Source organism: Centropristis striata, chromosome 13, assembly GCF_030273125.1.
Source record: "Centropristis striata isolate RG_2023a ecotype Rhode Island chromosome 13, C.striata_1.0, whole genome shotgun sequence".
Lineage (NCBI taxonomy): Eukaryota > Metazoa > Chordata > Actinopteri > Perciformes > Serranidae > Centropristis > Centropristis striata.
Window position 1 is genome coordinate 32,719,437 of NC_081529.1, and position 20,986 is coordinate 32,740,422.

The window sequence follows — 20,986 nt, forward strand, 5'->3', positions numbered from 1 at the left end:
ATTCTTTGGTTCTTACCAAGATAAAAAAAAAACTTGTGTTAGATAACTCATTTTGTTTTAAGGGTTCATTTCTTTCCTGAATCAGCAAACATTAACGCTATTCATTCCCAGCAAGTCAGTAAGTAAGTAAGTAAGTAAGTAAGTAAGTAAGTAAGTAAGTTAACTTTATTTATATAGCACCTTTCGCAGACAGAAGTCACAAAGTGCTTCACATTAACAGAGAATAAACAAGTCAAAAAGAATAAAACTAAATAAAATGAAATAACATAAACATAAAAAGTCCAACTTTAATTCCATGAATCCACTTTGCTTTTGATTTTTTGAGTGTGTGTCCAATCAAAATTGCGAACAAATAAATCAGATTTTAGAAAGCATTTATGATTTTTGTAAATGCAATATAGTAATTCTCGGTTGTTAGAATTACATTACTTTTTTTTATGCAGAGCGACTTGTTTAGGACACAAAATTCACTAGTTTACACTTGTTTTTTTCTTGTTTTAAGAGTTAATTTCTTATTTTTAGTGTTCAACATGCTTATTTCTAGATTTAACAATCTTAATTTAAGAAATATAGTCAAGTGAAATTATCTGTCCATGCAGCAAGATCATTTCCCTCAGATTTAGTGTTTTTAGACACACCTTTTTTGCAGTGTAGTTTTTTTTTTTTTTTTACTTCAGTCTTGAATTCTGACTTTATTCTCAGCTTTATAGCTTGAGTCTAGAAATAAAAACCCTCTTATTGTTGTGATTCTTACTTTCCCCTCTAATTTACAAGATTAATTCTGGATTTTTCTTTCAGTGACCATAACAACCACCTCTCTGCTTTTACTTTGAAAGTCCTGACCGGAAGTCTTGTGTTTATTCTGGTCCCTTAGCTTGACCCTTTGCTTTATGGACTGATACTAATCCGCTACAGTATTGACAGTCACTCTGCCTCGACTACCGCTTAACATTCAAACAAACAGGCCTTTATTCGGTTTATTAAAATTAAATTAAATACACACAATAACATGACACACCCTGGAGCTTTATTCCCTAATTAAAATAAACTGAACTAATGCCTTAAAGGAAGGAGTAAATGTAGCCTAATAAAATCACATAGTTATTTTTTTCTTAAATGAGACTGCAATTTCTTAGAATAAACTTGCAGCCTGCAGTGGAGCTTTTTACGCACACACGCACACACACACACACAGCCTACCTGTTATTGGTATCCGATCCGCGGTTGTCAAGGGAATATCAACACACGAGACATGACATCAGGTGCAACAGTCGATACCTGCCATCTGCGAGGCCCATGCTGGGGACACAATAATAAAAAAAGCATGTTAAATAACAAACAGAGGGAGTTAAAGCGTGCAAATCGTGCGTAATAATAGCTGATATGGAGCCGGACAGTATGCCGCAAAGTCGGCTATAAGCTGTTTACACGTCCAGGCTGCAGCCTGCTGTCAGATAACCCTCACACACTTTCACACACATTATATTTACTTACATATGAGGCTCTGTCATGAGCAACAGCTGTGGTGAAGAAGAGTGGAGTCATAAATGCCGGCTGTGGTGTTTAATTCTCATTCTGGACCAGAGGAATGCTGCTCCGTCTAACTCCCGACTCCACAACAGGAAATGGAGGAAAGCAGCGCTGTGGTTGGTTGAAACTCTGCAGGAGTGTGGGATCTACCTCTCTCTGATTGGCGGAGGAGCTCCTGAAGGGTTTTTTTCCGACGGCAGCAGCTGATTGACGCGCATATTTCAATAATTTATTCAGCGCCAAATGAATTATTGAAGCGCAAAAGGTTTGGTTTTACCTGTTTGGCTGCAGTTTGAAGAAAGTTCATCACAAACACCAACCAACAGGAGGATCAGGATGACAAGAAGCAATGCCAAAAGTTTAGTATAGTATAAACTGTAGGTACAGGTGCATCTAAAAAAAAAATAAGAATATCGTGAAAAAGTTCAATATTTTTTGTCAGTTATTTCAGAAAGTGAAACTCATACATTATATAGATTCATTACACATAGAGTGAAATATTTCAAGCCTGTTTTTCTTGTAATTTTGATGATTCTGGCTTAGAGATAATGTAAACACAAAACTCAGTGTCAGTGACTGCCATATGTAGATATAAAAAAAGATATAATCAAGTAATCCTCTCCAACATTACCATCATTTTAAAATATTTAATCTGGGTTGAATTAATTACGTTATCCTGATTACATGTAATCTCTTACTGCCCATCCCTGTTAATGCATCAGTGATATTGATGCAATTTTTTTTATTATTCCAAATGAGTAGATTTACTTTATATACTTTAATTAAGCTGCTAATACTTTTACTTAAGTAATGGTTTAAATGCAGGACTTTTACTTGTATAGGAGTTATTTCACAGTCTGGTATTAATAAGCAGGTGCAAATATGGTTTAACCCTAAAAAAACTTCTAACAAAAGGTTTCTCAGTGGTTTACAGTAGTATCAGATGTACTTAAAAACATACTAAAAGTTTAACAATTTCTGACTCCAAGAAATGCCCCATTTTCAAAATCGCCAGGTCTTTCAAATGACCATTACTCCTTTTAGTCAGGAGGCGGAGCTAAATAAAGGGGACACGTCGGACAAAAGTGTCACATTTTTTCCAGATGATCTCCATCACCATAAGTTTCAATTTTTGATGAGAGCCACTTCATCAAGATTGTGGATCGGAGATGGCACCCATATAAAATCTATGAGAACCAATATATCTTCCAAGCCAACCAGAAGGTCAATGTTGGTGTCAAAATCTACATTTTCTGGGTCAAAGAATCATTTAAAGCTCTTGAGAATATCACTAGATCATGAGCCTCAAACTCGCGGCCCGTGGGCCAATTGCGGCCCTCGTGATGATATTTTGTGGCCCCCACCTTGATATGAAAGTTTAATGTGAGTTTTATATGAATGGCACTTTACCGTGATGTGTGTGGAAGGTCCCTTTAATACATTTTTTTGGTAATTTTGTGTCTTTTTTTTGGTAATTTTGTGTGGGATTTTGGGGCAATTTTGTGTCTTTTTTAATAATTCAATGTCTTTTTTTGGTCATTTTGTTTCTTCTTTAAGTAATTTCGTTTTTTTCTGTCATTTTGTGTATTTTTTTGTCATTTTGTGACTTTTTAAAAATAACTTTGTGTCTTTTTTTTTAGTAATTTTGTGTCTTTTTTTGGGTCATTTTGATACTGCCTCCAGCGGCCCTCAGGTAATTTGAGTTTGAGACCCCTGCACTAGATGATTATTTGATCCAATATATATGTTCAATTTGGCCATGTATTTACGTAATTTCCAACTCATTAATATAGGTCGTATACGATATATATATATACATATATATATATATATATATATATATATGTGTGTGTGTATATATATATGTATATAAGATATATATATTCTGAAAAATGAATAACATGCATGAATTTAATTGAACTTATTAGCTTCACTCGTATTATTTATTACATTAACAACCACAAAGGTCTGATCAGTTCCAGTGAGCCTTCCTGCACCTCAGACACTTTACAGTTTCCTTCAGTAATTACAGATTTCTCCTTTCTCATATGGCTTTGTCTAGTATATCAGTTTTTTTTTACAGTGTAATGTCACAAAAATATTTAAGTTTTAGCGAAAAAAAAAGGCTCTTAAAATATGATTCTGGGGTGGGTCAATATGTAAGTATGATTTAGTTGGTGCTGATTCAAGGTGGAGCTTAAATACTTTATAATATTTAATACTTTATGCACAATTAGGCAGGTTAGTCTGGTGGTTGTTCAAACTTGAGGGTTACAAAGCCTTCAGCTATATAATGTCACTCAAAGAAACATGTACCAACCAGGAAGAGACTCTAAACGACCCCAGAGAAACATAAAACAACTACAGAGACACAAAACAGGACAAAGAGACAAAACAACTACAAATAGATGCAACCAGGTGCTAATAGACACAAAGAGACTCACAATAACTATGAAAGGGCCAAAACAACCCCAAAGAGATCACAACAAAATGACTACAAAAAGATGCAAAAAAACACCACAAAAAGATGCAAAAGCAGAGATAAAAAACCCCAAACAACTGCAAAGAGACACAAAGTGACCACAAAACCAGAGAGTTGCATAACAACTTTAAATAGTCAGGAAAAAAAAGTAAAGTATTTGTGTCTTGCTCCAAAAGGAGGTGCCTTTGCAAGTCTGTGTCCAGGGGCCAACTGTCTCGGGATACACCCAAGACTATAATATTTATTTTTCCATTTAAGTAAAAACTCAAAGTGAAACTTACCTCAAAATTGTCCAATAATTATTTACTTTCCCTCCATCACCCAGTGTGAGTCTTGGAGCTCTACCACAGGGAAATATGTGTCATATTTGTTCAGTTTTCAGTTCACCGTGGCCTTGTTGTGACATAGAGGACTCCAGATACTGGAGATGAATAAAACACAAGAGAACAAAGTCATATGGTAGTAAAGTAGAATACAGGTTAAAGTATATAGAGTAAAGGTTAATGAATATACGTACAGCAGCAAATAAAATGTAATCAATACAATACACACAATCAATGTAACCACAGGTCAAATTCCGTTTAATAAACAGCCAATAGCTGATAGAATAAAAGACATCATAATCTCCCATTATCTCATCATATTATATACACACACACACACACACACACACACACACACAAAAAACACACAAAAAAACAAAACAACTGCAAAGAGACACAAAATGACCACAAAACCAAAGAGTTGCATAGCAACTATAGTCAGAAAAAGTAAAGTATTTGTGTCTTGCTCCAAAAGGGGGCGCCTTTGCAAGTCCCTGGAAAGTATATTTATGTCAATAATTAAATTCAAAAAGTGGAAAAACACATCATATGGATCTATTATTGACATTTCATGTGTTCATTTATGGCTTACATTTTATGAAAACCTAAAATTCAATGTCTCAAAAGTATGAAATGTATGTCCATCTATATGACTCAATATGGGACTATTTGACTTGAACTACTGGGAATTGACTTTCCCATCATATTCTAATTTATTGAGATGCACCTGTATAATATCTATCTATCTATCTATCTATCTATCTATCTATCTATCTATCTATATATATATACATATATATATATATATATATATATATACGATGATGAGATAATGGGAGATTATGATGTATTTTATTCCATCAGCTATTGGCTGTTTACTAAATGGAATTTGACCTGTGATTACATTAAATGTGTATATTGTATGGATTACATTTTATTTACTGTTGTACTTATATTCATGTATTAAATGAGGATAATTTGAACATCCTGCCTCTCCAAAACCAGATCCTGAATCTGAGGATGTGAGTCCAATATTATGCAACAATAAGGGTAACCCAGCCATAATGAGGACAGCAATTATATAAGTCACAGAGTAAACACTGGGTGTTTGCCCCTCATGCATTCAGGGGTCCAGCCTACTAAAACCCTCCCTAATGACAGATTACATGCCAGTCTGCCGGCTGCATTGTGTGCAGACCTGTGACTGAAACCAGTGCTGGGCGCTGGGAGCTAATGGTGTGCTGCTCTGCGGTGCACGCTGCATGCAGCACTGAGCCTTTTATTTTCCTGAACTGTCGCTTTAAGAAGCCTTTCGGTGCGCAGAGGCGCTACAGCAGCTCATCACATGATTCTTCTCTTGTGACAATCCAGACAGAAAGGAAAAGCCTTTCTGAGTTCCAGCTGAGTTAGACGGCGCTGCGATGACACATTACTGTTGTATCGGTACCAAAGGAGCAGCAGCGAGGAGGGAAATGGAGTTAAGTTAACCACCAGCACGCCGATCAGACCATTCCTGTCTCTAAAGTGGACATTTGGTAAACATTTGGGGTTGTTGCGCCACCGGGGGACAAAGTTGGCGCATGGAGAGGGACGAAGTTTCATTTTTGCGCAGCGTCTTTTCTTTGTTTTCTTTGTTTTTGTCGCCACTGCGTGTTAATCAACGTCTCACGGCTGTTTGGACAACAAAAGCTCACTAGCCGGAGTTCAGTTTGAGCCTTTTTTTTGTTGCTGGACATCAAATATTTCACCAGGAGACAACTTGAGGACGCATCACGTCGGGAGAGATGGTGGACAGCAAACCTCTCCTCCAGGACAGACCTCCAGCCTACCAAGCCGTCCCGGGGGCTTATGAGTACGGCCCCCAGCAGCAGCAGCAGCAGCCCGGCTATGGGGCCATCCCCGCCTCGGCCCCCCCGCCCTACCAGTACCCCGACGGCCAAGGCAAGTAGCCGCGTTACGTGCAGACGCACACGGTCCACATTTACCAGAAAGTCAAGCAGGCAGACGGGAAGAGGCTGCTGCACACTTCCGTCTTCGTTTAAAGGGGAATGTAAAGTTTTTTTTGACATTATTTGGAGTCTGTGAGTCTTTTTAGGTCATAGGGCTTTATGTTGAATCACCGAGTCCGAGACTTTAACTTAAAAATACCTGAAAGAGTCATAAGTTTCGTTTATCAGGTGCTTCAATCTTGCGCATGCGCACTGTGGCAATAACATGTTTGGTATTTACATTCATCGCTTCTGCATAAATTAGAAAAGATGCGCCTTTTTTTAACCCGTTGATGCACAACATGGGTCTAAAACAGGGGTCTCATACTCAAATGACCTGGGGGCCGCTGGAGGCAGTATCACAATGACCAAAAAAGACACAAAATGTCAAAAAAAGACACAAAATGTCCAAAAAAGACACAAAATTACTAAAAATAAAAGACACAAAATGACAAAAAAAAGACACAAAATGACTGAAAAAAACACTAAATTACTTTAAAAAAGACACAGAATGAAAGAAAAAAAAACTAAATGAAAAACACTAAATTACTAAAAAAAGATACAAAATTATTTGAAAAAGACACAAAATTACCAAAAAAGACACAAAATGATTAAAAAAAGACAGAGAATGAAAGAAAAAAAACTACATTTACAGACAATGTAAATTTATTAATTAAGACATTTATTGATAATTTCACTCAAAAAGGATGTAACAAAGGATGGCTATTGGCATAGTAATAACACTGTGTGTAAATTATGTAACTTAAGAGAAATAAATGACTTAGGCTATTTTTTGAACATGCCTTTGTGACTTAAGCAAGATATGGTGACACTTTATTTTGAAGGTGTCTACATAAGAGTGACACAAGCCTGTCAGAAACATGACATGACAAGTATCATGAGCATTAATGTTACTTCAAAGTGTCATTAATGTTCATGACACATCCCATGTCATGTTTATGACACACTTGTGTCACTCTTATGTAGACACCTTCAAAATAAAGTGTTACTATATCTTGCTTAAGTCACAAAGGCATGTTCAAAAAATTGCCTAAGTCACATTTTATTTTGGCTTCGGCATAATAAATCCGCTTAAGTCACACACTTGACATAGGCCATTATCTTAAAGGGGAAAAATCACATGATCTGATCAACTGAGGGTGTAGGGGATTTTACCATAGGTGGCTATGAGGAGATGATTTAGGCAAAAAAAAACAATTTTGACAAAAAATGACTTAGGCGATTATTTTAACAGTGTGACGATATAGTAAATATTATGTGTTTAATTATTTATTTTGTCAAAGAACCTCTATCACATGATTATATTTGTCACAGTACAGTAAGAAATCTGATTCTGTCTCAATGTCTCTTTAATGACAAACTGAACACATGTTGTGTGGTCTGACCATGTTTCTGCCTGAACCTTGTTAATGTTTTCCTGAGTTATCTATCGGTCACAGTGGCCACTTTCTCTGTTTAGACCATGGGACACAAACTTAAATTACCTGGGGGCCGCTGGAGGCAGTATCACAATGACCGAAAAAAGACACAAAATGACAGAAAAAAACAAAATTACTTAATAAAGGCACAAAATGGCTCCCAAAAAAGACACAATATGACCAAAAAAGCTCAAATTTGGCCAAAAAAAGATACAAAATTACTACAGAAAGACACAAAACGACCAAAAAAGACACAAAATGACAGAAAAAACCCCTAAATGACTTAAAGAAGAAACAAAATGGCCAAAAAAGACACCAAATTACAACAAAAAGACACAAAATAACCAAAAAAAGACACAAAATGACCAAAAAAGACACAAAATGGCCAAAAAAGACACAAAATTACTACAAAAAGACACAAAATGACCAATAAAGACACAAAATGACAGAAAAAAACCTAAATGACTTAAAGAATAAACAAAATGACCAAAAAAGACACAGAATTACCAAAAAAACCCACAAAATTATTTAAAAAAGACACAAAATTACCAAAAAAAGTAATTAAAGGGACCTTCCACACACAACACGGTAAAGTGCCATTCATATAAAACTCACATTAAACTTTCATATCAAGGTTGGGGCCACAAAATATCGTCACGAGGGCCGCAAGTGGCCCGCGGGCCGCGAGTTTGAGACCCCTGGTTTAAAGGATAAAATAGAGTTTATTATTAGTCTGTTTGGTTTCACCTCGTCGTTTCTACCTGATCAGAGTTTTTATAGTAAGTATCAGAATGTGAAATATGTCCATGATGACGTTTTGGCACAGTGTGGAGAACACAGCAGCACCTTCAGAGCTGTTAGAAGCCTTTTTATGAAAGAGACAGTCATCCAATCACCTGACTGGCTGTACAACAAGGAAGTTACTCTGACCTAAGAACTAAAGTGTCATGTCTTGTAATTGCTTGTAATTTCCTGTTTGCTTAACCATACTCTTGGATTTCTGCAACTGAAAGGGAAAAATACTGAGTGTGTACCAAGGTTATAATAGTTTTGGATTTTTCATTAGTTCTAGTTTTAATTTCGTTGTGATTTTTTCTTTTCAAATTCATTTAGTTTTAATGAGTTTTTAGAGTGAGTTTGCTAGTTTTAATTAGTTTTTATTTTTTGGGAAATGCTTAGTTTAGTTTTTATTAGTTTTACTTTTTTGTAATGGGGTATTTGTTGGGTGCCAGATTCAAAAAAGTCATAATAAATGTTTCCTTTATTTCCTTTGTCTGATCCATCTCAGCCCCAATAAGTTTATTAAGTCATAAAACCAGATAGATGAAATAGATTTCATATCAACCAAAAAGGTTTATGTATGAAAAAAGTTAACAAAGATGAAAACAAAGGACATTTTCCCTATAATTTTAGTTAGTTTTTTAACCACAAAAAACAGTTTCATTCAGTTAGTTATTGTTTTTAAAAAAACTCATTTTTATCCATCGATTCATTGAAAATACACTGAGCATGTTTTATTTACAGTAATAACTTTATTTATATAACAGACGAGCTGAGAAAGCCAGTTAAAGTGCCATTTATGTTTCTAGACCATTTTTAAAGTGTGAATTTTCTTTCTACAATTCTATTACTATTTTTAATTTACATGCACATAGACTGTTTTATAAAATGTTATAGTTTTTTTTATAGTTTTATTTATCTATTATTGTTTCTGCTGTTTTTGTGTGTATAAATAGTAAAAAAAGAAAGAAAAAAGATACATTTCCATAGAAACCTGTGTCTTTTGTTTGTATTTTGGGTTCCTGGCAGCTTGATACTGTACTATAATTAGAAAAAAAAATAAAAATCAGACTGCTAGCCAAGTGTTTGTGGAGAGAAAGGAACCATGCATGTGACAGACAGAAATAAATGCACAGGAAGTTGACAAATTTGAGACAAATCTCCTGTTTTTTCAATTCTAGTTTTCGTTATTTCGTTAGTTTCTGTTAACTATAATAACTTGGTGTGTGTGTGTACAGTTAAACAGTGTTCTGGTGGAGTTTCTGTCTCTCGCTCAGAGAAGTGAGTCCTTATCAGACAGAACGAAATGTAAACAAGCGTGATTATGGTATCAAAGTTTACTGTGTCACACAAGTATCACGGGAGATTGACACAGGTGGTAAAAAACATCAATATGGCCTGAGGCTCAGAGCAATAAACTGTCTGACAAACTCTCATACAGTCACAATAATCAAAGCATGATATATTTTGTTTTAAAGGTATATTATGCAACGTTTTCGCTCCACAAAGTCTAAAAACAACTCTATCTATGTTATATATTGTGTTAAATTGTGTACTTATGTTTTTCAAATGTTTCCAACAATTTTTCAAACGCAGAGGTAACTGTCAGTTTAATTTGGCCGCCTGTCAACAGCGTCATATAGGCGTCATAAATTACATTTTTATTTAGATTTAAGACACATTGTTCTCATTTTTTTATAACTTGATTTTTACTGGTTGAAAGGATTTTAAGCATCAGACATCTGGATCTGAAGTTATCAGAGAAACAAGCTGAGCAGATGTTAGTGGCAGAAGAAACTCTGATTTTTAACATGAAACTGCTTTATTCAGTGTTTTTACTGGTTTTAATCACCTCGTCCATTTGTTTTGGAGAGGAGGAAACCTCTGGGCATAATTCGGCTGCTGACGAAAACCTCCTGAACCAGGGGACTGAAACTCAAATTACCTGGGGGCCGCTGGAGGCAGTGTCAAAATGACAAAAAAAGACACAAAATGACAAAAAAAGACACAAAATGACAAAAAAGACACAAAATGACAGAAAAAAACTAAATTACTTAAAAAAGACACAAAATGACAACATTATTAGAAAAAGACACAAAATTACTAAATAAAGACAAAAAATTATTAGAAAAAGACACAAAATTACCCAAAAAAGACACAAAATGACAACATTATGAGAAAAAGACACAAAATTACTAAAAAAAGACAAAAAATTATTAGAAAAAGACACAAAATTACCCAAAAAAGACACAAAATGACAACAAAATTATTAGAAAAAGACACAAAATTACCAAAAAAGACACAAAATGACAACATTATTAGAAAAAGACACAAAATTACCAAAAAAAGACACAAAATGACAACATTATGAGAAAAAGACACAAAATTACAAAAAAAAAGACAAAACATTATTAGAAAAAGACACAAAATTACCAAAAAAACACACAAAATGACAACAACATTATTAGAAAAAGACACAAAATTACATAACATTTCCACTTCTTCCGGTAACAGCAACACGGCAGATAATAAACGCTCCGGTAGCAGCTGCCTTTCTTTTTGTTAACGTCGTCATAGAAACAAGTGAAACAAAGCTCCAGCTGGACCAATAAAGGTTAATAAACTCACGGTTCTTAACAATGCTGCCAAACTCTTTCTTTTGTTATTGTTCTGATTGAGAAAACCCCAGAAAGAAACACACATTGTGCATTGAAATGATCAAAAATGATTCCAGTGAATGTCCTTAATAACAGTGTGTCCTGTCCTGCAGGTTACCCTTCAGCCCAGATGAGTCCTGCCATCGCCCAGCAGCCGTACCCCGGGACCTACACCATCATACAGCCGTCTGTGGTGGTGGTGGGGGGCTGTCCTGCCTGCAGGTGAGACACACACACACACACACACACACATTCTTGTGCTTTTATCTTTGTGAGGGCCCTCATTGGAACAGTGAATTCCCTAGCAAGGTTTTAATAAAATAGGTTATTAATTTGCATTCTGCACTTTCTTCACTTAATTTGCACTATGTTGTATATAGTATATTGTATATTGTATATTGTTAAATGTCTTTTATATTATAGATTGTTTATTTTTTATCTTTATCTAAAAGGGAAATAATTTTGTGTGCAATTTTTGTGGTTGGCTCAAACAAAGAAATTTCCCCGCTATAATAAAGTCGAATCTAATCTAATCTAATCTAATCTAATCTAATCTAGTTTTGGATTTTTTATTTATTTATTATGTATTTATTATTTTATTATTATTATTTTTTACAAATTTTATTTATTTATTTATTATTTGTATTATTATTATTTTTTACGTATTTTATTATTTATTTACTTTTTTTTCATTCGTTTTAGTTTTAAATTTGTTGTGAATTTTTTGTTTTCAAATTAATTTAGTTTTAATGAGTTTTTAGAGTGAGTTTGCTGGTTTTAGTTCAGTATTTTTTTTTTTTTATTCTTTAGTTTTAGTTTAGTTTTTATTAGTTTTAGTTTTTTGTAATGGGGTATTTGTTGGGTGGGAGATTAAAAGAGGTCACAGTAAATTCTGCCTTTATTTCCTTTGTCTTATCCATCTTCATTATGTATGAAAAAAGTTGACAAAGACGAAAATGAAGGACATTTTCACAATATAATACAGTTCATACAGTTAGTTCTCTCTCATTTTTATTTCAGTTAGCGAAAATGTTTTTTCAATTCTAGTTTTCGTTATTTTGTTTCGTTTTCGTTAACTATAATAACCCCTTACCCTAACATAAACCTAATGTGACCTTTAACCCTTAAAACAAAGTCTGAAATCTCAAAAAAGCCTTTAAAGAAGTGAGGACCGGCCGGAATGTCCTCACTCTGTTGGTTAAAAACGTGTTCTGGTCCTCACTATGTAGGAAGTACAAGAACACACACACACACACACACACACACACACACACACACACACACACACACACATTAGCTTGTATTTGATGGTAATTCTGAGCACTGAGGCCTTTAGATGAGCTCGTGTTGGAACATGAGTGTCCCATGCTCTCTGTGACTAAGCCTGTTTCTGAGAACAGCTCTCTGTCTTTGCATCTTTATTTATAATATCTGTGTGTGTATTTTAATGTTTCCTGCATGCATGTCGTCAAGTGTCAGTCAGTGTGACCTGATGTTAAACCAAACCGTCAGTAGTTTTTAACCTGGGCCCTATATTACCATGGTTTTGTGTCAAAATGACTAATGGGGACCAAAGTTATTTAAGTTAATGAAAACTAGAATTGAAAAAACATTTTCGTCAACTGAAATAAAAATAAAAATAAGAGTTTAAAAAAAAAAACATAACTAACTGAAACTGTATTGTGAGGTTACAAAACTAACTAAAACTAACCGTTAACTATTCAGTTAGTTTTAATGAGTTTTTAGAGTGAATTTGCTAGTTTTTATTTTTTGGAAAATGCTTAGTTTTAGTTTAGTTTTTATTAGTTTTAGTGTTAGTTTTAGTTTTTTTGTAATGGGGTATTTGTTGGGTGCTAGATTTAAAAAAGTCACAATAAATGTTTCCTTTATTTCCTTTGTCTGATCCATCACAAAACTAACTAAAACAAACTAAAATTATAGTGAAAATGTCCTTCGTTTTCATCTTTGTCAACTTTTTTAGCAAGCTACTTAGGTCAATACTTAGCCAAGAAGTTAGCTAAGTAGTTAGCTTAGCAAGCTACTTAGCTAAAAAAAAAATGGATATGGGTCATTTTTGACCCATGTTGTGCATTAAAAGAGTAGTTACAGAAAAAGGGATTTTATTAAAAAATGAATAAAGGAAAATATAAAATTAGGATGTATGATGATCAGAAACAAACTAATTGAGGAAATCCTGCAATACTGAATGATAAAATTAATTTATTGCAAAGATATAGAACATAAAAACTCAGTCGGGTCACTTTAGACCCATGTTGTGCATCAAAGTGTTAAAATAGGGGTTTCATAAGTCAGTCGCAGCACATATTAAAACCCATAATTTCTCTGTCGGGTACTTTCCATAATGTTGTCAGACACTTTTTATAACAAAAGTGTTCAAACTTCAGAAATGACTGTCCTCATTAGTCATTCACAAACACAGGGAAATAGCATCCAGGTTGAAAAAAAGAGAAGTTTCTCTTTAAGCCGACATGACTTTCAGTTTTTGAAGATGGTTTCTCTGTAGCTGACTCAACATCCTGTCAGTCAGTCAGATGATTTTAGCCTCAAACATGTGACGGAGGGATCAGATCCAGGACACAGTTCATAATAAACCTCATGTCCTCCCATCCACTGCTTTTATTTCAGTAATAAAATACACCATATATCTTTTTTCCGAGTACTTATAAAGCACTTTGTGTCGCTTTTTATTTCATAGAAGGATTGTTAGAATGACTTCTGTTCAGTTTTACTTGAACTGAAAGTTAACATGACAGTTATTAATGTTAGGGCTGGGAGATATGGACCAAAAGTCATATCCTGATATATTTAGGCTGAATATTGATATATGATATATATCCTGATATTTTTAATGCAAATGAGAGCAAATGTTTAGTCAAAGTCGTGTTATTGAAACCGTTTATTTAAGTGAAATTAAATACTGTATAACAACAGGAGAACCCTTCGGTAACGCTTTATAGTAAGGTCCTTAATAACCATTAATTAACAAGTAATAAGGCATTGTTCTCGCTTTAGATCCGGTAGTTGCAAAAAGCATAGTTAACTTATAGTTAACTTATAATAGATGAGCAATAAAGTATATTTTAATATCAATAAGCAAACAAAATAAGATTAATAAAGGCATGGCGAAGACATAATGGGTGGGTCATGGGTGTTTGTAATGCCATTATTAACACTTATATAAGCTTATAAACACACAATAATGTTAATAAGCATCTTGTAAGGACTTACAAGGGCCTTATTACTTGTTAATTAATGGTTATTACAAGGACCTTAATATAAAGCGTTACCGAACCCTTTTTAAAAAAAAATCAAAGCTCCATAAAGTGCACATTTAAATAAAAAAAAATCGCCTATGAAATAAAATAGGCCAATCTTTTTCCGAGATAAATATAGTTATATGAGAAAAGAATAACAAACATTACAAAATAACTAAATATGACAAACCCTAGTAAGAGCTCTTTTTTTCTTTATATATATATATATATATATATATATATAAAGAAAAAAAGAGCTCATATATGTGATATGGTCTAATTCCATATCACATTTCCTGACATTTCACTGTTCAAGCATTTCTAAGACACTGCTTATTCTGAGCCTGACCTCATTCATAAAGACCAACAAGTTCAGTCTGCAAATACTTCTACTGTTAATAATCAGCTGAGGCTAAAGTGAGCTAAAGTTAGCCCTTTTTCCATTTTTTCTCTCCCTGACACAAATGCCTACTTCACATGTCGTCACACTGTTAAAATCTGCATGTAAATTTTGCATAAATAATTAGTGCAAAAGCAGCATCATCCTGTTAAATTAGCAGTAAAGGAAGGTATAATCTACAACTTTAAAATGTATTTTTTTTAAAAATTACTACAGTTTTAGGTTGTAAAATGTACAAGTTGTTCTGTATAGATGCTGACACATGTACTGTATTTTTTACGGAAATATTCTGGTAACCACAGCTGCCAGTTTTTTTCTGTAAAAACAACGGGGCATTTTTAAAGTGTCATAAAGTGTTTAAAGAGTCATTTTTTGTCAAAATTGTTTGTTTTTTTTTGCCTAAATCATCTCCTCATAGCCACCTATGGTAAAATCACCTCCATCAGTTGATCAGATCATGTGATTTTACCCCTTTAAGATAATGGCCTATGTCAAGTGTGTGACTTAAGTGGATTTATTATGCCTAAGTCAAAATAAAATGTGACTTAGGCAATTTTTTTAACATGCCTTTGTGACTTAAGCAAGATATGGTGACACTTTATTTTGAAGGTGTCTACATAAGAGTGACATGAGCATGTCATAAACATGACATGGGATGTGTCATGAACATTAATGACACTTTGAAGCAACATTAATGCTCATGATACTTGTCATGTCATGTTTCTGACAGGCTTGTGTGACTCTTATGTAGACACCTTCAAAATAAAGTGTTACCATATCTTTTTTACTTATTTTATTATTTATTTATTTTGTATTCTTATTATTCTTTACTTATTTTATTATTTATTTGTTGTTTTTACTTATTTTATCATTTATTTATTGTTTTTACTTATTTTATCATTTATTTATTTATTATTTATTATTTTTATTATTTTTATTCATTTTATTTTATTTTATTTTTTTCATTAGCTTTATTTTTAATTTTGTTGTGAATTTTTGTTTTCAAATTCATTTAGTTTTAACAAGTTTTTAGAGTGAGTTCTTTAGTTTTAGTTTAGTATTTTTTTTTGGAAATGCTTTAGTTTTAGTTTAGTTTTTATTAGTTTTTTTTGTAATGGGGTATTTGTTGGTTAATTCAGTTAATTTTACATGACAGTTAAGTCACAAAGGCATGTTCAAAAAATTGCCTAAGTCATTTACTTCTCTTAAGTTTCATAATTTACACACTGTGTTATTACTATGCCAATAGCCATCCTTTGTTCCATCCTTTTTGAGTGAAATGATCAATAAATGTCATATGTTACACTTTTGGTGAAGTTTTTTGTGTTTCCTGCAAAACTTGAAAAAATCAGTTAGGCGATTATTTTAACAGGGTGACGATGTAGAGGTGGCTCAGCATTTGGCCTATCGTTCTTTTTTGGTTTTATTTAAAAAAAGATCCTTAGAAAAAAGAAAGTAGAATCTAAAAAGGAGTTTTCCTTGTGTGATATAAGGAAAAAACCCCAACAAACAATCATCAGATCATGACCAAGTTGTTCTGAAGGCCTGAGGGGAGCTTTAATCCAGAGTCACGGTGAACAGAGTGCTAACACGTCTCATGACTGCACCACCCCGACCAGCACCGCCACTAAACCTGCTGGAGGCCCCCAGAAGGAATTAACTAATGCAATGTATCACATCAAGCCTAAAGACACGCAGAAGGAAAAGCTGCTTGGAAAAGCGCTTACTGCTATAACAGAATTTCACAAAAACTATGGGTTTTTGACATTCGTGGTGTAGATTAAAAAGAAATAATCTCGATAAATAGGCCTTAATTACACTGATAATGTTAGATTCTGCTGTGGTGATGACCTGGCTTTAACCTTATTAAAATTGTTACAGCTTCTAAAGTAATACAGTCATGAAAATAAATCTGAAAGAGAACAAGGCAATATAAATTATAAATAGGTAATTAAAAATGTGGATATATAAAGAGAAATAAAATGTATTTAATTTAGAAATGTAAACCACACATTGGTATTAACTCAATAAAACAGCACAGATAAAGAAATTGTAACATTCAAATCTATAAATAGTTATGTGCAATAATGCACGGAAAAAAAAGGAATGAATCTGCTGACTGAAAAGTTATTTAATACTTAAATAAAAAGTAAAGAGAAGCTTTGGTTTGCATTGTCAGCTATTAAAAATACTATTGAATATATCAGGACATGACTTTTGGTCCATATGGCCCAGCCCTACTTGTGGTCGATCTGCATCTCTGGAGGTTCTTTATTGTCTCTTTGTGGATGTTTTGTGCTTCTTTATTGTTATTTTGTTTCTTCTCGTGGTTTGCTATTTTTTGTCGCTTTGTCGATGTTTGTTTCCAACAGGAAACTTTAACAGTCACTTCATATAGAGGTTGTGATCAGGAATCCATCTAGAGAAAGGTTTATATTGTGATTAAAACACTGCCTCAGTAGATGGATTGATAGATGGATAGATAGATAGATAGATAGATAGATAGATAGATAGATAGATAGGACTTTATTGTCCACCGTGGTGGAAATTTGTCTTTGGCTTTTCCAATATATAAAATACAAACATGGCACACATAAAAACATGCAATCAAACACATAAAAACATACAATCTCTGAATGAACATAAATACACATAAGTAATAAATAAATACTCTAGCAGTACACCAGTAAAAACATACAGCAACAAACTGAGAATCAAACTGAGAATCAAATGAATGAGAGACACTAAATTACTTTAAAAAGACAAAATGACCAAAAAAGACACAAAATTATTTAAAAAAGACACACAGTTATCAAAAAAAGACACAAAATTCGGCACCGGCATTATAAAACCCGTATCGGTCGACCTCTAATTTGTAGGCAGTATTTCTGTTTCAGTCTGTGTTACTTTTTTTTTTTTTACTAATGCTTCCTGTTGTGTGTGTGTGTTGCAGAGTCGGTGTCCTGGAGGATGACTTCACCTGTTTGGGGATCCTGTGTGCCATCTTCTTCTTCCCCCTGGGGCTCCTGTTCTGCTTCGCGCTGCGTCAGAGAAGGTGTCCCAACTGTGGAGCCACTTTCGGCTAGAGGGACCAAACCACAGCTCATGCACCTGCTCCTGCTCCCACACACACACACACACACACACACTCTTGTACTTCTATCTTTGTGAGGACCCTCATTGGAATAATTAATTCCCTACCAAGGTTATAATAGTTTTGGATTTTTCTTTAGTTTTAGTTTAGTTTTTTATTAGTTTTTTGTCTTTTTTAATGGGGCATTTGTTGGGTGGGAGATTAAAAGAGGTCACAGTAAATTTTGCCTTTATTTCCTTTGTCTGATCCATCTTCATTACGTATGAAAAAATGTTGAAAAAGACGAAAACGAAGGACATTCTCACTAATTTTAGTTAGTTTTGTAACCTCAAAATACAGTTTCAGGTAGTTATGAATGATCTTTTTTGAAACATAAACCTAATGTAACCTTTAACCCTTAAAACAAAGTCTGAAATCTCAAAAAAGCCTTTAAAGTGAGGACCGGCCAAAATGTCCTCACTTTGCAAAAAAGATCCTCACTCTGTTGGTTCAAAACGAGTTCCGGTCCCCACAATGTAGGAAGTACAAGAACACACACACACACACACATAATCCAGCATCTCTGTCTTTTTGTTATCTTTTCTTAATATTGCACATTGCTGTTGCCATTATTATGTTATGTACAACAAATGATCAATGATATTACCATGAATTATGATGTTTTATTAGAGGCACGTGTAGAAATCTATTTTCATCTGCTGGTTGAAGATATATTCTGGCATATGTACGTGTCCAGCTGTTGTCAGTGCCTTCACTACATGCTGAGTGATCATCAGAGGTTCCATCAGTCATGATTTCTCCTAAACTAACATGTAGTTTAGTTGATTTAAGCTCAGTTATCCGAGGATCTGAGCAGATTCCTTTATGTTATTTTCAAGCCAGAATTAACAGAATTATTGGTTTGAGGGTTATTTTTCTTCTTCTCTTTTGTCTTTGCTGGCACACTGCATACATATTTTGTGCTTAGTATCATTGTACTCAACACAGCATCCATGTAGATCACTGTTGTATTAGCTTTCCAGAAAATGTAAACCTTTTTTTTGAACTGTTTGTTTCTCGACTCGCTCTTAAAAAAGAAAAAGGAGGAAAAAAAAGAAGATCCTTGGACGTGAGCTGTCCCAGCTGAAACAATGGACTTTTGCCAGACAGAACGCCTGCACCATTTTGTCTGTTTTTGTTGATATTATTTCTTGGGGCCATATTTGCACTGACAGTTTGTTTAATGATTATTCTGCTGGGTTGTGCTTTTCCAGGGCCAATGCAGACCTCAGGTACATACAATCTGAAACGCCCTCGACTTTACAACCTCAATCACTGTTTGACTTTGGACTTCTACCTTCTTCAAGAGGACTCTTGTGCCAAACTCCTGCTTCAATGTGCAGGAGTTTCACTTTGAGGAAGCATGCTGAGAGTAAAAAGCAGAAGAAAAGTCTCTCAATAATGTGTATAATCTCTGGATTTTTAATCTTAGTACTCTGTGACAAGTCACCCTGCCCCATTCCTCCCAGCCAGACAATCAATGGAGAATGTCTACGTCCCTGTATCTGCAGTATCTCTGTGTCTACGTCTTCCATCGCAGCAAGATGTTATATAACTGTCCATGGCAGAAGAAAAAGAGATAGAACTGGGTGGGAGTGATTTAAAAAAAGAAGAAAAAAAAATCTTGCTTTAGAAAATACACTACGCACGCTCTTATGATTGAGGTTCTTACTTTTTATATGAGTTACTGTAATTAAAAAAAGAATGCTACTTGTGTTTTTGACTGATTTCTTGATTATTATTTTTCTTACAAACAGATCAACATTAACCCTTTGATACATATTGACCCCCCTTTTATTGCACAACATGGGTCAAAAATGACCCGCATTCATTTCCTTCATGTTATTTAATGCTGCTGTGTGTTTCTGTGCTCTCTTTTGATATCAACTTATTTTATGATTGAATATTCCAGGTTTTCTTTAAATATCTTGTTTTTGATAACAGCAGATCATTATTTCCATTTTGCCTCTCATACTTTATGAAGAAAAAAAGTTTTTGTGTTATTACATAGCTAACTATTTAGCTTAGTAGCTTGCTAAGCTAACTACTTAGCCAAGAAGTTAGCTAAGTATTTAGCTTAGCAAGCTACTAAGCTAAATACTTAGTAATAAATTGGCTAAATAGTTAGCTTAGCAAGCTACTTAGCCAATAAGTTAGCTAATGGTTAGCTTAACAAGCTACTTAGCTAAATACTTAGCCAAGAAGTTAGCTAAGTAGTTAGCTTAACAAGCTACTTAGCTAAATACTTAGCCAAGAAGTTAGCTAAGTAGTTAGCTTAGCAAGCTAATTAGCCAAGAATTTAGCTTAGTAGTTAGCTTAGCAAGCTACTTAGCCAAGAAGTTAGCTAATGGTTAGCTTAGCAAGCTACTTAGCTAAAAAAAATGGATATCAGTCATTTTTGACCCATGTTGTGCATTAGAAGAGTAGTCACACAAAAAGGGATTTTATTAAAAAATGAAGAAAGTAAAATTTGGATGTATGATGATCAAAACCAAAATAATTGAGGAAAACCTGGAATAATTGAAAAATTGACTTAATCTCCTACTATACCAATACATACTTCCTACTGGATCTGCACCCTTCCCTTTAAATACACAAAAAGTTAGTGACTATTCATACAATCAAAGAAATACATGCGAACAACATCCAGACTGATCTTTGTGTGTGTGATTACTTGAGCAGGATAACAAACCAAACAGCAAACTGAAGAAATAAATCTTTATTTTTCATACAGCAAATTCTATTAAGGTTGTAATGTGGGCCAAAAACGTAAGTTCAAATGCCATGTGTGATGATTAAAGCAGAGTGACTGCACTGTCGATGAGAAGATGAGGTGATTGTCCACAATCTGAATATTACAGCAGTTAAATGATATATATATATAGTTTTTTACAGTAGTTATGTTTGTGTCATTAAGGCAAGTCCTGTTTCCATGATAGTCTAGATGGCAAAGGACGATATTTATAGCATCTGGTGTAC

The 20,986-nt window shown here is 34.0% G+C and overlaps 2 protein-coding genes and 1 long non-coding RNA gene across 3 annotated transcripts in view; 2 read left to right on the forward strand and 1 right to left on the reverse strand.

Annotated features, from left to right (window-relative positions):
• Positions 1 to 1,593, reverse strand: part of tecpr1b (tectonin beta-propeller repeat containing 1b) — a 29,459-nt gene extending 27,866 nt beyond the window's left edge. Inside the window, exons 1-2 of the mRNA XM_059347502.1 lie at positions 1,495 to 1,593; positions 1,201 to 1,299 (exon numbers count right to left, since the gene is read on the reverse strand). The gene's annotated coding sequence lies outside the window, so the exon portion shown is untranslated. The remainder of the gene's footprint in view (positions 1 to 1,200; positions 1,300 to 1,494) is intronic.
• Positions 1 to 20,986, forward strand: part of LOC131982946 (uncharacterized) — a 596,045-nt gene that overhangs the window by 304,308 nt on the left and 270,751 nt on the right. The window lies entirely within an intron of this gene.
• bri3 (brain protein I3) lies at positions 5,539 to 19,717 on the forward strand. The gene is made up of 3 exons (XM_059347536.1): positions 5,539 to 6,276; positions 11,313 to 11,421; positions 17,828 to 19,717. The coding sequence occupies exons 1-3, from the start codon at positions 6,120 to 6,122 to the stop codon at positions 17,958 to 17,960; spliced, it is 399 nt and encodes a 132-aa protein (XP_059203519.1). The 5' UTR covers positions 5,539 to 6,119; the 3' UTR covers positions 17,961 to 19,717.

Bases quoted from the DNA above. Each gene is read 5' to 3' on its own strand.
- bri3 (XM_059347536.1), top strand. From the start codon at position 6,120: ATGGTGGACAGCAAACCTCTCCTCCAGGACAGACCTCCAGCCTACCAA. The intron at 6,277-11,312 runs GCAAGTAGCCGC...CCTGTCCTGCAG, and splicing joins CCAGTACCCCGACGGCCAAG to GTTACCCTTCAGCCCAGATG. The intron at 11,422-17,827 runs GTGAGACACACA...TGTGTGTTGCAG, and splicing joins GGGGGCTGTCCTGCCTGCAG to AGTCGGTGTCCTGGAGGATG.